Source organism: Phaseolus vulgaris, chromosome 8 (genome assembly GCF_051622355.1).
Source record: "Phaseolus vulgaris cultivar YP4 chromosome 8, ASM5162235v1, whole genome shotgun sequence".
In the NCBI taxonomy this organism is placed as follows: Eukaryota; Viridiplantae; Streptophyta; class Magnoliopsida; order Fabales; family Fabaceae; genus Phaseolus; species Phaseolus vulgaris.
This window is the reverse complement of record NC_143505.1, coordinates 7,737,381-7,753,840: the sequence shown is the minus strand read 5'-3', so window position 1 is coordinate 7,753,840 and position 16,460 is coordinate 7,737,381. Positions and strand designations below refer to the sequence as shown.

Genomic DNA, 16,460 nt, shown 5'->3' with positions numbered 1-16,460 from the left:
AAAGAGTTTAAAAGTTAAAACTATTGAAGATTCAAATTTCATTTTTTATCAGTCATAAAAGTATACATAATAAAAGAAATTCAATAACATTCTTCAAGTATTCTTGATTTGATGTTGATCATTTATTTTATCGTTAAGAACACTTAATTCATTAAATATCTAATATATAAAAAATAATCATAAATCATAAAACTCAAAGAAATAAACCTAAAATAATGGAAAAAATACCACAATTTGCATATTAAAGACATTTTTTTTCTACTTCAGAGTTGATTAAATAAAATGAAAATAAATCATATAAAAGTATATGGTATATTGTTAAAATCAGACACCTGTTTTGTACATAGAATCAACATAAAAAATTGATTTTGATCTAAGATGGAATGAGAACCAAAAGCACACCAAACATCATCACCAACACACCTAAACTACAACAGAAATTGATGACATGTTGATAGCCTTACGTCCTCTGTCCTTTGTTAAAAATATTGTAAATTGTGATTGATTTTCTAATTTTTCTATAAAATACATAAAAAAAATCAATGTTTAGTGTCTTATAAAACTCATCCATTTTATCTCCTCTAATCCAAAATAATAGAAAAAGTGTCAAAATATAACCAACACACAACTTATAAACCCCAATTAAAACTCCACTAATTGTAATTATAGTGTAATGAACAATTATTATCTTTCAAGGAAAAACCCAATTTTCCTATGCTTGGAATCTAATTTAGTTGCCTTACACTTATTTACAAGAAATCCATTTTTATTTTGTTTCTCTCTCATTGCTTGGATCATAATATGAAAGTCTCACTTTTAACACTTAAATCAACACATTTTCATTTGTTTGATTCCCAAGATAGATAATCCGCAACAGCTAAGCGATTTCAGACCTATTTCTTTGGTAGGTTGTCTATACAAAATTGTTTCAAAGGTGTTGTCTCTTCGGTTGAAGAAGGTGATGAGTAACCTAATTGATTCCAGACAATCTGCTTTCTTGGAAGGAAGGGGTTTATTGGTTAGTGTCCTTGTGGCAAATGAGGTTTTAGAGGAGGTGAAGCGGAGGAAACAGAGGTGTGTTTACTTTAAAGTCGATTACGAAAAGGCCTATGATTCTGTAAGCTGGGAGTTTCTTTATTACATGCTTGGAAGGTTAGGCTTCTGCGAAAGATGGATAAGATGGATTAAATCCTGCTTGGAATCTTCCTCTGTATCGGTGCTTGTAAATGGGAGTCCTACCTCAGAATTCTGCCCGAAGAGGGGTTTACGTCAAGGCGACCCTCTTGCGCCTTTCCTGTTTCTTATTGTGGGGGAAGGGTTGACAGGTGTTGTAAGGAAAGCTGTAGAGAAGAATTTAGTGGAAAGTCTGGAGGTTGGGGTTAAAAACGTAAAGGTAAACATGCTTCATTATGCGGATGATACTCTGTTTTTATGTGAAGCGAATTTTAAATCGGTCTGCAATTTGAAGGTTATTCTGCACTGTTTTGAATTAGCCTCTGGTTTGAAGGTTAATTTCTCAAAAAGTAGAATTGGAGGGGTGGGGTTGATCATACTGTAATTCAGCAGTATGCTGCAATCCTTAATTGTGAAGTGATGAAAACTCCCTTCAAATATCTGGGGTTGCTCGTGGGGGGGAGACACAAGCGAGTCTCGTTTTGGGATGGTGTATTAGAAAGAGTTAAAAGCAGGTTGGGTAGATGGAAAGGCAGATTTCTCTCGTTGGCAGGAAGAGTGTGTCTTATTAAGTCAGTGCTTTCTGCCATTCCGTTGTTTTATTTATCCATGTACAAACTGCCTGTTGCTGTGTTAAAGGAGTTTGAAAAGGTACAGAGAAAGTTTTTGTGGGGATGGGGAGATGAAGGAAGGAAAGTAGTATGGGTCTCATGGAGAAAGGTGTGCGAGCCTAGAGAATCTGGTGGTCTTGGAATTTTGAATTTAAGACTTTTCAATGCGGCACTGCTGGGGAAAGTGGATTTGGCGTCTGGAGACTGAGAAGGATGGTCTGTGGAAAGAAATTCTTGAATCTAAATACGGAGGCTGGAGAAATTTGCAAGAACAAAGGAGTAATGCTAAGGATTCCAGTTGGTGGAGAGACTTGAAGGGGGTTTGGGGGGTGGAGGATTGGGGTAAATCTTTTGAGAATTGTTGCGAGTGGAGAGTGGGAGACGGGAAGGATATTCTGTTTTGGAAAGATGTTTGGGTGGGCAATGAAGATCTGAAAAGTAAATTCCCAAGATTGTTCTCTTTGTGTGGTAATAAAGAATGTAGTTTACAGTCTTGTGGGGAGTGGGTTAATGATAGATGGGAATGGAGGTTAATTTGGAGGAGAGGTCTGTTTGATCGGAAAATGTACCAGGAAGTCCAGCTTTTACAAGAAGTGCATGGAAAGATCCCTATCATGAATTTTGTAGATAGGCGGGTTTGGAAGGCTGGTAAGGATAATGGTTTCTCGGTAAAATCTGCCTATGCTCTTTTAAGAGGCCCTGTGGAAGGAAAAAGTGTGTTTGTCTTCCTCTGGAAGACTACTGCTTTGCCCTCAGCACAGATTATCGCTTGGAGGGTGTTGATTAATTCGATTGCCACAAAAGCTAACTTGGAGAGGCGTGGGATTTTGATGGATACCAATTTATGTAGTTTTTGCAGGATGGTTGTGGAGTCGACAAAACACATGTTTTTTTATTGCAGGATTGTCTGGTTAGTCTGGAATCAGTGCTATACATGGTTAGGGATTGCGTCAGTTGACCATGTTGTCCCAACAACTCACTTCTTGCATTTTAATTTGCTAAATGCTCCTGTCCAGGTTAATGTAGTCTGGAATTGTGTTTGGATTGCTATAGTTAGTGAATTATGGAAGCATAGGAATAAACATTTATTCCAAGGAGGGGTGATTAATCCTTTGGAAGTGTTCACTTTGGCACAATTAAAGGCTTGGTCCTGGGTAACTTCTAAAACTGTTTCTGCTAGTTTTACTTACACTCATTAATCCTAGAGCTTGTATGTTTTAATAAAGTGAGTTTTTATAAGAGTTACTCCTTCGGTTGGGTTGTTTGTTGTTCTAAGCTTCTGTTGTTCTTTTTGCCCCTTGTTGTGGGAGATTGTATTGGGTTTGGTTTTGAGTCGGTTTGAGTTTGTACGGGTTAGATTTGATTTTGTATGGGTTAATTCTGTTTTTGTATGGGTTTGTTTTTGAAATTGTACGGTTTTTTTTAGTGGTAAATCTGTATGTCTCTCTATTTGTTGGTTTGGGAGACCAGAAAAATTGTCTCATTTTTTTAGGTATGTATAAGGGTTGAACCACCCCTCAAGTGGTTCCTGTTATTCAATCTTTATTGCTGATAAAAAAAAAAAAGAACACTTAATTCATCAAATACCTAATATATAAAAAAATAATCATATTTAGTAGCATTCCAATTATAATATAAAATATATATTAACATCTCTAAAACTTTTGACATGAAAAAATAAGATTACATTTATGAACTATCACTTCTCACTATAACCTTGTTGGAAGGAATACTTGCTTCATATAAATAAATCATAAAACCCAAAGAAATAAGCCTAAAATAATCTAACAATGAAAAAATACATTTTTTTTTCTCCTTCAGAGTTGATTAAATAAGATGAAAATAAATCATATAAAAGTATATGGTATATTGTTACAATCAGACACCTGTTTTGTACATATAATCAACATAAAAGATTGATTATGATCTAAGATGGAATGAGAATGAAAAGCACACCCAATATCATCACCAACACACCTAAGCTACAACAGAAATTGATGACATATTGATAGCCTTACGTCCTTTGTTAAAATTCCCAAACTTATCAAGGTCGATATTGTAAATTGCGAATGATTTTCTGATTTTTCTATAAAATATATATAAAAAAAAAATCAATGTTTAGTGTCTTATAAACTCATCCATTTTATCTCTCTAATCCAAAATAATAATAAAAAGTGTCTAAATATAACCTAACACACAACTTATAAATCCCCATTAAAACTCCACTAATTGAAATTATAGTAAATTATAGTGTAATGAACAATTATTATCTTTCAAGGAAAAACCCCATTTTCCTATGGTTGGAATCTAATTGTAGTTGCCTTACACCTTATCTACAAGAAATCCATCTTTATTTTGTTTCTCTCTCATTGCTTTGATCATAATATGAAAGTCTCACTTTTCACACTTAAATCAACACATTTTCTAACATTTAAGTTTTTACCACGTCATTTATTAAGGAAAATAAAATAACTTAAACTCTTTCATTTACCTAACATCATTATTTCAATATGGTCTAAAAAAAATATTTCAAATTTTCAATAGGGTCAAAAAAATATTTCAAATCAAAGGACTATAGAATGTATTAATGTTAAAATTAAATAGAAAACATATACTTCAATACAAAAAAAAAATATTTTTAACAGGGTTATTTTTAGCGTTTTTGGTAGTTTTAACTCTCGTTAAGTATGTTACCAGCGGTTTGTTTTTCTCCTAGAAGATCCAGCGTTGCTAACGGATTACCGACGGTTTTTACGAACCCCTGGTAAATAATTACTTTCCAGCGGTTCTTTGAAACCCTCGTTACTCCCGGCGGTTTCGAAATCCCCGTTATTTCCGACAGTTTTCAAATCGTCGTTATAATCAACGATTTTCAAACCCCCATTATTCCCAACGGTTTTCAAGCCTCCGTTACTTCTCGTAGGTGCTTATAAAAAAAATAGGTGACAAATAATAAAATTGTTGAACCAAAATAACCCAACGATTTTCTCACGGTAGCATTAGCAACAACTATCTCGTCAATTATGGAGATCCTAGAGGCAATTATGGAAATAATAAAAATAGTAACGATGGAAATGTTCTTGCCCTTGGGACATATGTTACCTAGATCCATTCGTGTAAACTCAACTTTTGGCTAACAATTATTTAGATTTTACACTACAAGAAAATCATGAAATAGAAACCAATTTTTAGAGACCAAAATAATTAGTTACAATAGAAACTAAAATAGAGACCATTTTAGAAACTAAAAAAAAAATTGGTTTCTAAATTAGTTTCTATTATTTTCTATTATTGTTAAATAGTTTCTAAATTGGTATCTAATTAGCAACTAAGGTTTTAGATACCAATTATTTAGTTTCTAAATTTGGTCTCTAAAACCTTGGTTGCTAATTAGATACCAATTTAGAAACTATTTAACAATAATAGAAAATAATAGAAACTAATTTAGAAACCAAATTTCTTTTTAGTTTCTAAAATGGTCTCTAATTTAGTTACTATTGCAACTAATTATTTTGGTTTCTAGAAATTGGTTTCTATTTCATGATTTTCTTGTAGTGTTAAATTTGGTAACAAAAACCTTAGTAGCTAATTAAATACCAATTTAAAAACTATATATCAATAATAGAAATTAATTTAGAAACCAATAATTTTTTTAGTCTCTAAAATAGTATCTAATTTAGTCAATATAGAAACTAATTATTGTTTTTCTCTAAAATTGGTTTCTATTTAATGATTTTCTTGTAGTGTATTATAGATTTTCTATATTTGTGCTTTTTTTATAAGCACAACGAGTTTTATTACACAATAAAACATAAAATTAGCATAAAAGATCTCAAGGTCAAAATAAACCAGTCCAATAAAGAAAGTTACACACCATATATACATAAAGTTGAAGTCTACTGGACTAACATAAAAAGCCTTACATAATCTAAAAAAGCATATCTCACAAAACACAATTCATAGTTTGAACTTTATAATAGCTCTTACTATACATTTTAATATATAATTGTATACAAAAAGTAAACTACCGAGGATAAAATTCACTTATAGATATGTCATTAGTAGAAGATGGTATGGAAGTGTTGGCATCTTGGCCTGAACTTGATTCATGTGTAACAATTGGATTTGTTCTATGATTTAAGAAAAAAGTAGGTTCTTGTGGAAATGGCAACTCAATTGTGTGACTGCTAAGATATGAAACAATTGTTACCATTGTAGGTCTGACATCTATATTTTCTTGAACACATAATAGACCAATTTGAATGTATCTCATGACTTCAATATTAGAATAATTTTCTTTTAATTTTGGGTCCAATGCGTTCAGTGTTGTTTCATCCCTCCAATTTTTCCAAACCTATAACAAAATTTTAAAATTGTCAGTATCATTACACTTTCATACTTGTAAGTTAATATTTTTATACATTACCCATGAATAATGATGAATTAAAATAAAAAGCAAGATTTTGGCACTCACAAAATTTAGAAGTCCATCAGCAACATGATGTGATTCATGTGAGCTCATATTCTTTTTTCCACTAATAATCTCGAGAATCATAACACCAAAACTATAAACATCAGATTTTTCAGAAAATTGTCCAAACATAGCATACTCCGGAGACATATAACCACTGCAAAATCAATAGAAAGTTACAAATAATTTTAAAAATATTATGAAAAAGGATGAGAAGCATAGGAATGAGTATTAAGAACTTACTATGTACCGATGATTCTATTTGTACTTTCCTCCTCTTGATCTATTTCAATAATTCTAGCAAGTCCAAAATCTGAAATTTTTGGATTCATACGTCAAGTCATCATGCCCCTTATGCCCTGGGCGACACACGTGCTACAATGGACGGGACAAAGGATCGCGATCCCGCGAGGGTGAGCTAACTCCAAAAACCCGTCCTCAGTTCGGATTGTAGGCTGCAACTCGCCTGCATCATCTAGTAGTATATTACTAGGTTTAAGATCACGATGTATAACTTTAAGTCGAGAATGCTCATGTAAATATAGAATTCCTCGAGCAATTCCGCCTATGATTTTGTGACGCTCAATCCAACTCAAAACTTTTTCTTGTTTAGTATCTATAGAAAAAAAATAATCATTATATGTATAAGTGATATTGAATTGGTTTAATACATATAATGATATAATACATTAAATATCATAAACACATAATTAACTAATGCTAAATTTAAAGAAAAAAATAAGGTCAAAAGCATCTTACCAAATAAGAAGTAGTCTAGACTCTTGTTTGGCACATATTCATAGATAAGTATTTTTTCTTGTTTATCAAGACAAAATCCTATGAACGCCACTAGATTCCTATGTTGAAGTTTGGCTATTAATAAAACCTCATTTTTGAACTCTTCTATGCCTTGTTTAGAATTTTTCGAGAGTCTCTTTACACCAATAGATCGTCCATCATAAAGGATACCCTAAAAGTAGAAAAAATATGTATTAAAAAAATAGAAACATATAAGAAGTAAAATTGAACATATTTTTAATACCTTGTAAACTTCTCCAAATCCACCTTTTCCGATTTTGTTCTCCTGCGAGAAATTACTTGTTGCTGCTTCAATTATTGGCAGATTGAATTGTAGTGACTCTATAGTGGAACTTTCTTGTCCAACTAAATAAAAACATGTAAATGGTCAAACTATGTTTCTAAACCTTTGATCGAAAAGATAGTAATTATTTTGCATACTCACAATTTTCTTGAAGAATAGTTCTACTATTTTTTCGAGTTTTTTTTCGTATAAAATAATAACAAAAGGTGAAAAGTATCCCTGTTGCAATTATGCTCGAAGTAACGATCAAGATAATTGTTCTTTGCTGACTTTCTCCTACATTACAAGAGTAACTCATGTCAATAAGTCATGGTGAATTGAAAAACAAAGCGGCAATTGATAAACAAAGGATTTTTCTTGGTCGAAAAAATAACCTTTTAATTTTTTAATTGTTTAGTGTATGTTTTTATAATCATTTATGTAACAATAGGCTCTTAAGAATAATTTGGTGAATGGTAAAAGAGGGATGTTAAGTGATGAGATGAAATTGTTGAACATTCAATATATCATTGTCCTTTTATTGGCATGGGAATGAGTATGAAGTTTTAGAGATAGAAAAACCTGGTGGGGGAGGAGTAGCAGTTGGTGGGGTAGGCTTGAGACTGTAAAACTGGAACAGTTCAAAGCGAAGAATACAGCTAGGATACATAACTCGTCCACCTAAGCTTCCCAGACTGCTCCATGGAATTGCTGTTCCAATCACATCATTTAGGCACCCAATGCAACTATTGCTTGATAGATCCGATGAGCATTGACCAAGAATAAACACTGTTTGCTTATCATTCAATCTCAGAGAATCATCTGTTTGGAATTTGTTATCAGTGTTCCCTGTCATGGTCGCCACCTTTGCTAACTGGTTCGATAACTCAGAAGCAACGGAGGATTGTATCGGATTGCTGTTGCTGATGTTCAAATTCACAAATCTCGGACTTGTTTCGGTGATGGAGAAGAAGTTTCTGTCGGAATAGCGAAGCCAGCAGTGGTTGTACCATATTATGGCATCCGTATATGCAAAACCACACTCGGAGGTTAATTTGTCTGTTGAGTTTTGGATGCATAGTTCACAGAGGCGAGAAGGAATGTCGATACGGCACCTGAAGAGGCCATACGCTGTTCGCTCTCGCGACTGGAATCCATAGTTAGAAGTGGCGTTGGAAGACAAGGCAGAGAAGAGGGTTCTGAGGTTTGATCGGAAAGCAGCGTCAGAGTTGTTGTTTGAGCAGTTGTGAGAAATATAGCCGGGATCTTCTGAATATTCAGAATCTGTGTGTGCATATGTTGTTTCTGGGACAAGTCCTTGTGGTGCATCATCGGTGACGCGGTAGAAAGGGTACAGTTCATACCTAATGTTACAACTAGGAAACAAAACTCTTCCTCCTTGTTTTCCATTACAGCATGTCGGAATATTTGATATTGCATCATCAAGACATTGTGAGCATTGTTGAGGTGAAAGGTCTTGTGTGCACTGAGTTAGACAGTAAAGGGTCTGATTTTCAGATAAGTTTTCTTGCTTTGCGGAATACCTCTTACTGGAATTGGCTGCTTCATGTGCAGTTTCTCTCATGGTGCTGGCCAACAAACTATTGAAGCTTGATAAGTCAGAGGAGATATTGGCCTTGTTCCAAACACAAATTGTGGGAGTTGTGTTGATAGTGGAGAAGAAAGAGAGGTTGGAATACCGAACCATGCAGTCGTCGTACCAAATCAGACCCGATTTGGACAGGGAACAGTTTGCGTCTGACGACAGAGTCTGGGTAGCGTTTGCCACGCAATCTTTGCAGGCGTGAGGGAGAAGATCACCCCTGCACATGAAAAGGCCATATACTGTGTCAGAAGAGTTTGTGGGAAGGATTGTATTGTTGTAGAATCCATTAGCGTTGGCTGTAGCGTTTGAAGATAAGGAAGAGAGGAGGGTCCTGAGGTTCGTCTGATAGGGGCTGTTGTCACTGCTTCTGTCTTCTTCACTGCAAACTCGGTAAAGATAATCAGCGCCCTTTGCTTGAGGAATTGCGAAAATGAAGAAGGTAAAACAAAGGAAGATGAGCTTGAAGGGATTCCAGGCCATGCTTCTCTTCATCTTCCACAACACTCTCATAGTTTTCGTGTGGTGTATAATAATGGAAAACATTTAGACACTTGATTTTTGAAAGAAAATTGTTTGAATAGTATGAAAGTCATCTTCCACGAAAAATGCCATAAATTATGTGTTTGCTTTTCCTTGTATTATCTTAAAGTTAGATTCTCTTTTTTCTGTGTCCCTTTCTTTTTTCCCCCCTTGTAACAGTATGTTTTTACATCTAATAATTTTCAATATAATACATTATTATCAATAGCTATATTTTAAATATAATAAATAAAATTAACTAATTTAAATTTGATATTTTATCAGTTAATTAATTCCAAAAAAAAATTATTTTGAAACATCATTTTTTATTTTGTCAAAATTTTATAATTATAATTCATATTTATATTTTTAGAAATTACTATTTATATTAGATTAAAAAAAATTATCATATAAATTATTTTTTAAATATTTTAATATAAAAAATGATTGTATTATATTAATCAAATTATCTATCATTTTCTATTTATTCTCGTTTACATTTTCACTCTATATATTCTTCTCCGTCAAAACAACCTTATTTTGAATTCTTTTTTGTCTTTTTCTTTTTCCAAGTCTTCCTAGTCCAAACAACACATTAAGCCATGTGTGCAGGGGATGACTTTAATATTTAATTAGTATATAATCCATAATTATTTATATAAATATTTTTAATACAAGATTGAGATGTACTAGATTGACATATACAAGTTACAAAGATTGTCTTAGGGAAAATGATGATCATTATTGTGTTGTGAGAGTCAATATTAAAAATTGGGACTAGGTAATTATATTTCATTAATTTTTTTACTCTGAAATAATTGCTTATATGAGATTGACATGGACAACTTATTGTATTAATTTTTATAATCCATTATAATAAATTATATATTAGATTATTTTTTAGACTTCTTAGTTCTTTAATTTTATTCTTTTAGGATATATTTTTATGTATTACAGTAATTGACATCTACAATACTATTTTAGAATGGTTTATGCAACCTTTAATATTATTATACAATGTTGAGTTATATATTCTATTATGATTAAATAACATTTTATGATTTTACAATTTAATTATAAATGATATTGAACTTTTTTATATTTTGATTGTGGACAGTGAATAAATTCTACTATATACAGGTTAATTAAATTGATGTAAACACCAATAATATAAAAAAAAAACTAAAAATGACAATAATTCTTGCCATAATTATTGTTGTTGCTTCATATACAGCAACAATTTTCACTATATAGCATGTCTTTGCAAATAAATATGGAGGCTCTAGTGCGAAATATATTTGAGTTGAACTTTGTTTCTCATGAGATACATATTTGAGTTGAACGCGGCAGTGAGAAACACGCAAACAAGTCAATGAAATAAGTCAGTCAACCATTAGGTGAGTCAAACATTTGCGTCTCTTTCATTACTTATTGTGTTTTCTGTCCTTTTGGACTCTTTTATCATAAGTTTGGACTCTGTCAATTTCTTTATTTCTCTCATTTTTTTTTATATATTTCTGCATATAAAGTTACAAAACATGTGTAAAAATTCTCTCAATAAAGTTTGAGTACTCTTTTTTTTTTTTCTTTCTTTCACATTATTTTGTTGTTCGTCTCCATTTATCCTATGCTTACATGCTCACGCACAGAGATCATGCAGAACACTCAAATGGAATCAAAACGGGTCTAATTCGTTCTGCTCTCCGCTGTGCTCGATTTCTTCTCATCTCTGTTTCTTTTCTTTCCTTTTTCTCCTTTCTAGTTTTGTGTTTTCTTAATGGTCATTAGTCAACAAAACTATCTCATAAGTGTTAGCTTTCAGTAATATTTCATATTACATTTCATATTACACTACAAGATATTTCATATTACACTACAATAAAATCTTTAAATAGTAACCAAATTTAGAAACAAAAAATAATTAGTTACTATATTGATTAAATTACATACTAATTTAGATACTATAAAATTGTGATTTCTATTATTAATAAAATATTATAAAACGGTTTTTAAATTGGTATCTAAATTAGCTACCAAAGTTTTATCTACTAATATTTTAGATTCTAAATTAGTCTCTAAAAGACTAATAAAGACTAATTTAGAACATAAGTGGTTAGTAGCTAAAACTTGGTAGCTAATAGTTAAATACCAATTTAGAAACCACTTTATGAATTTTTATTAATAATAAAAACTATTTTAGATACCAATAATTTTTTAGTTTATAAAATGGTCTGGAATTTAGTCAATATAGTAACTAATTATTTTGGTCTATAAAATTAGTTTCTATTTAATGATTTCCTTTATAATGTTAAAATATAGACCCTTATGGATATTAATTGATAAAATAAACATAAAATAACCCATAATTTATGAATTTATATATTTTGTGATTTTAATTTGAATAAAAATGATTTATTTCCAAATTTGTGTTAATTTCAGGATTCTAGAGAAGAATTAAGATGATTGCGCAAAAGGAGGATATACAAAGCTAAAAAGGGAAAGTTGGAATGCACCAACACTCACCAAAGCTCGCCCAAACACGCCTAAGCCAGACACCCCAGAGGATCTCGCCCAAGCGAGCTCAATCTTGCCCAGGCGAGATTACTCCAGTGACATTGGGTCTTTTTTTGTGCAACTCGCCCAGGCGAACCCAATAACGCTCAAGCGAGATGTCACTTATCCCAAGTCAATTAGGTTAAATAAGAGACTTGAAGCACAACCCTACACACGAAAGATTGAGAAGAAAACACTATTAGTGAATTGTAGTACAGTTGGGAGAATATAAGAGGTGTTAGAACCCTAGAGGAGGCAATCGTCAAGGAGAAAAATATGAAATCTTCTTTTCTTAAGATTTTATTGAAAAGTACTTCTAAGTATCTGACCAAAATGATAATGCTTAACATATTTGAATGCTAGGAATATATTTGAAATGTTAATTGTTATCAACATCTGATCTTACCGATAAGAAGTTTTTTATAAATATGTGAGGAATTGATATTTAGGAAACATCTTAATAATTTTATATGAGATGAATCGATATAAATGACTTTTATACGGGCATCAATATCAATCAAAGGTCACAATATTTTCATGTTAATCAAAATACAAAAGAGTGAGAAAGATGAACCCAATCCCTATTTTCCCAATTGAAACAACAAACTCTTTGACTTGTTTTCTTATTATAACAAGCTCAAACAAACTTTATTATTTTGTTTTCTATTTAGTTAATCTTTTACTTGATTATTTAATTGTTCTTTGTGGGTTCGATATCCATCCTTAGGGACAAATTATTACTTCTGACAACATGGTGCACTTGTCATAGAAAAGTCATTACTCTCCCAAGAATACTAAACAAAACCTGGTTAGTGCATATTATTTTCACCCTAGATAAAACCTAGGTATGGTGCTGGTTACGCCATGGAGTACAGCGCAATGAAACGAGCATTGCTTTCAAAGAAAAAATACAAGTTCATCAATGGAAAGATACCAGAACCCTTGCGCAGTGACAATCAATATGATGTATGGGAGAGGTGCAACATTACGATAGTTTCATGGATCACACAAAGCCTAACTACACAGATCGCACAAAGCACCATATACATAAATAATGCAAGAAAGTTATGGAAAGATCTTGAAAAAAGGTTCTCAAAAGGCAATCATTTTCGTGTCTCAGACCTCTTACAAGAAAGCAACTCCATCAAACAAGGAGAAAGAAGTATCAATGAGTATTACACTGATTCGAAGACTTTGTTGGAAGAGTTGGACTCTTTACACCCTTTGCCTATTTGTATTTGCAAATCAAAATGTACATGCAATGTGATAAAGACTATGGCAAGCTATAAGGAATTTAAGCATATTATGTATTTTTTAAAAGGATTGGGAGAGAACTACAATTAATCTATCACTTTTATTTTAATTAGAGTCGTCAACCGGATTGATAACTTTAGTTTAAATAAAATGTAAATAAATTGTATATTCGGTTGACAACTTTAGTGTATTTTATTTAAATTGAAGTTGTCAATTTTGCTGGCAACTTTAGATGAATTTTTTTCTCTTCCAAAAATAATATTTAATATTTATCTAAAATAGAAATATGTATATAATAATAATTTAGAAATTATTTAAAATTACATTAACTAAATAAGAATGTTCTGAAACTTTTAATTTTATAGATAAATAATATAAAAAAATTAAAACTAATTATTTTTTGACAAAAAACAAACTTACCTTAAACCAAGTTTTGATGTATTAAAAATAAATAAAAATTAGTGAGGAAAGAAAAATTGACAAAATTTTGTAATATAATTAAAATGAAATACACATTATATTTTGATAAGAATAGAATTGAAATAAATAATTATAACTTTATAAATATTATACACATTTTAAAGATACTTAATGTTCAAATCAATACTAACTAATGAGAACTAATAAATATTGTCTTAAATGCATACTTCATATGTTAAGAAAGTCAATATTTTTTTATCAGAAAAAAAAAATGAATTAAAAGGTTTAAAAATATTCTAACCCTTTTAAAATAAACACATATAAGTCTAGTACCTAACTTTTACACACCAAAAACATTACAATCAAACACACAGTGTAACAGCAGCATACAGTGGATAGAGAACTATAAGATGAAACCTAGCACAAGAGCACACCCCACAAAAAAGCTATTTGTAGGATTGTTGTACTCTTAAATTATTTGAAGGAGATTGGGGAGATTGATAAATTCAAGACTAAACTTTTGCAGCGGCAAAAAGATAGAGTATTTATCAGTTTGATATTAAATCACCCTTTTTACATGGAGAAATCAATGAAGATGTCTATCTAGAGCAACCACGGGAGTATGTATGTCAAGGATGTGAACATCAAGCTCAAAAAGGTTTGTATGAACTTAAGCATGCTAACCATTTTTTGAAATGTCTTCATGAACACACTTTATTTTTGAAGGAGGGAAGTGAAATGTTAATTGTGTGTTTATGTAAATGATCTTATGTATAATGGTAGTGATGAGTTGATGTTTCAAGAGTTTAAGACTATAATGATGAATGAATTTGAAATGACTGATTTAGGCAACATGAGATATTTTCTAGGCATTAAAGTTTTTGCAGAGCTATAGTAGAATTTACATTGTGCAGAAAAAATACATTAAGGATATGTTAAACAAATTTGACATGTCTGATTGCAATTCGATGAAGAATCCTATTGCTTCAGGCACTAGGTTACTGAAAGAAGATAGAGGAACAGAGGTTGACACAGTACTCTGTATAAACAACTTGCAGGAAGTATTATGTATCTGAATAAAGGAAGATGATTTGTTTAAACTGATAGTGATTATGCAGAAGATCTTGAAGATAGGAAAAGCGCATCTGGTTACGCTTTCCTTTTGGCTGGTGGTGTGATTTCATGGGTTTCAAAGAACCAACCTATGGTTAGCCTATAAAAGAAGTAAACATATTGATGTAAAATTTCATTTCTTGATAAATTTACGCAATGATGGTGTTATTGAGTTGAATTACTGCAGTACAAGAAATTATTTAGCAGATATCATGACAAACCTCTTAAGGTTCAAGATTTCTGGTGCCTACTATGCTTGAAATTTCTGAATGGGTGAAAGATTTTTAGTTTAGAAAATATTTTTAAAAAATTATATGTTTCTGTTTTATTGGTTTAAGTTATTCTATTTTCCCAGAACTAGGAATATACTGTTTGACATGAATTACTTGGCTATTTTTTAGGAATTCAGGCGATTATTCCTACTATTGCCAAACAAAATGAGAACTTAGTGTTAGCAAATTACACTTACATTTGTGTATCAGCGATGAATGAAGAGACGTAAAAAGTGTTAAAACATGTTTTTAGAAAGGGGCACAGAAAGAATAGCTACTTCACAGGAAGAAAAGCAAAGAAGTACAAAACCAATTGTACCTGTATGGATACCAATTGTACCTGTATGGATGTTGGGGACTGAGTAATGTTAATCCACGTCGATACAAGGTATCTGCTTCACCCTTGATTGTTCTATTCTTCTAGTCTCCTTCCTCTTCGCGTGCCTCGATCGGCCGGCGGGAGTACCTGCGATTGCACTCCGACGCTCAAGTCAGCGATGGTGCTCAAGTGAGAATTCTCTGATAGTAGAAAAACGTACCTTTTCCCCCCTCAGAAGTCCCTTTTAGTAGGTTGACTTGGGCCTTGGTCATGTGGGCCAAGCAGTTGATGGTCAGAGACATGTTTAGTGGTTTCTGGGTCGTGCTTGATGGTGTCCTGAAAATTAGGGGAGTGGTCCAGAGGACGTGCTTCGACTTAGTCAATGGTCGTTGTAACTGCTTTCCACTTCACGCGAAACAATCGTAGTGGATTTAATTAGATTTAATTAGATTTATTCGACGTAAACCACTCGGTCGTTCGGCGCCGATCGGTACACTTGCCCCTCAGGCTCGAGGGCATGGATGACCGAAGAGTCGTATAAGACGCACGAAACTTTTGGGGTGGTGCTCGTTAGCTGGCATTATTAAATGCGTGGCAGAGATGTGACGCATGGCAGGGTTGCGATTTCGAGAGGCTGTCCCATCGTGATGCTTTCAACGGTGAGGATCTCGTGTCGTTTCATTTGCCGAATGCGTTTAGCCGTTGGATTGGGTTTGATCTGACGGTGCTGGACGAGTGTTGGGGTTTTCTTCTCTCATTTCTCACCCTATAAATACCGCTTCATTTGAACTTTTGAGGGTTTCTGAACTTCACTTGCTCTTAGTGTCACATTGCTTGTTCCGATCGCCGAGTGCTGAGTTTGTTGCCCGTGTCATTTTCTTCATTCAAGGTTAGTCATGCCTTCTTCTATAGAGTCTTTGAATGTTGTAGATTCGTCGATGACCCGTACTGCTTATAGCGGTGCGAGTCAGTCGTCGGACGGCCCAAGCTATGATTGGGTTGATCCGTCTGTCCTCCAAATCCCTAGTAAAATAAAGTCTTCGGACGACTTAGATGAGTTTCTTGCTG

At 32.6% G+C, this 16,460-nt stretch overlaps 2 protein-coding genes across 3 annotated transcripts; one reads left to right on the top strand and one right to left on the bottom strand.

Annotated features, from left to right (window-relative positions):
- The first annotated feature begins 961 nt into the window (after positions 1 to 961).
- On the top strand, positions 962 to 1,558 carry LOC137823714 (secreted RxLR effector protein 78-like). Its single transcript, XM_068628949.1, has one exon. The coding sequence runs from the start codon at positions 962 to 964 to the stop codon at positions 1,556 to 1,558; it is 597 nt and encodes a 198-aa protein (XP_068485050.1).
- A 4,059-nt stretch (positions 1,559 to 5,617) lies between these two features.
- Positions 5,618 to 9,538, bottom strand: LOC137825777 (cysteine-rich receptor-like protein kinase 6). 2 transcript variants are annotated; one of them, XM_090294211.1, is made up of 8 exons: positions 7,919 to 9,538; positions 7,499 to 7,633; positions 7,298 to 7,419; positions 7,015 to 7,225; positions 6,727 to 6,871; positions 6,499 to 6,591; positions 6,259 to 6,412; positions 5,618 to 6,138 (listed from the first exon to the last, which is right to left on the bottom strand). In XM_090294211.1, exons 1-8 carry the CDS (start codon positions 9,483 to 9,485, stop codon positions 5,809 to 5,811), a joined length of 2,757 nt encoding a protein of 918 aa, XP_090150337.1. In that variant the 5' UTR covers positions 9,486 to 9,538; the 3' UTR covers positions 5,618 to 5,808. The 2 variants fall into 2 exon arrangements, 1 of the variants encoding a protein (XP_090150337.1); XR_016514961.1 differs by lacking the exons at positions 5,618 to 6,138; positions 7,499 to 7,633 and having other exon boundaries at positions 6,272 to 6,412; positions 6,499 to 6,871; positions 7,919 to 9,485.
- Between the last annotated feature and the right edge of the window lie 6,922 nt (positions 9,539 to 16,460).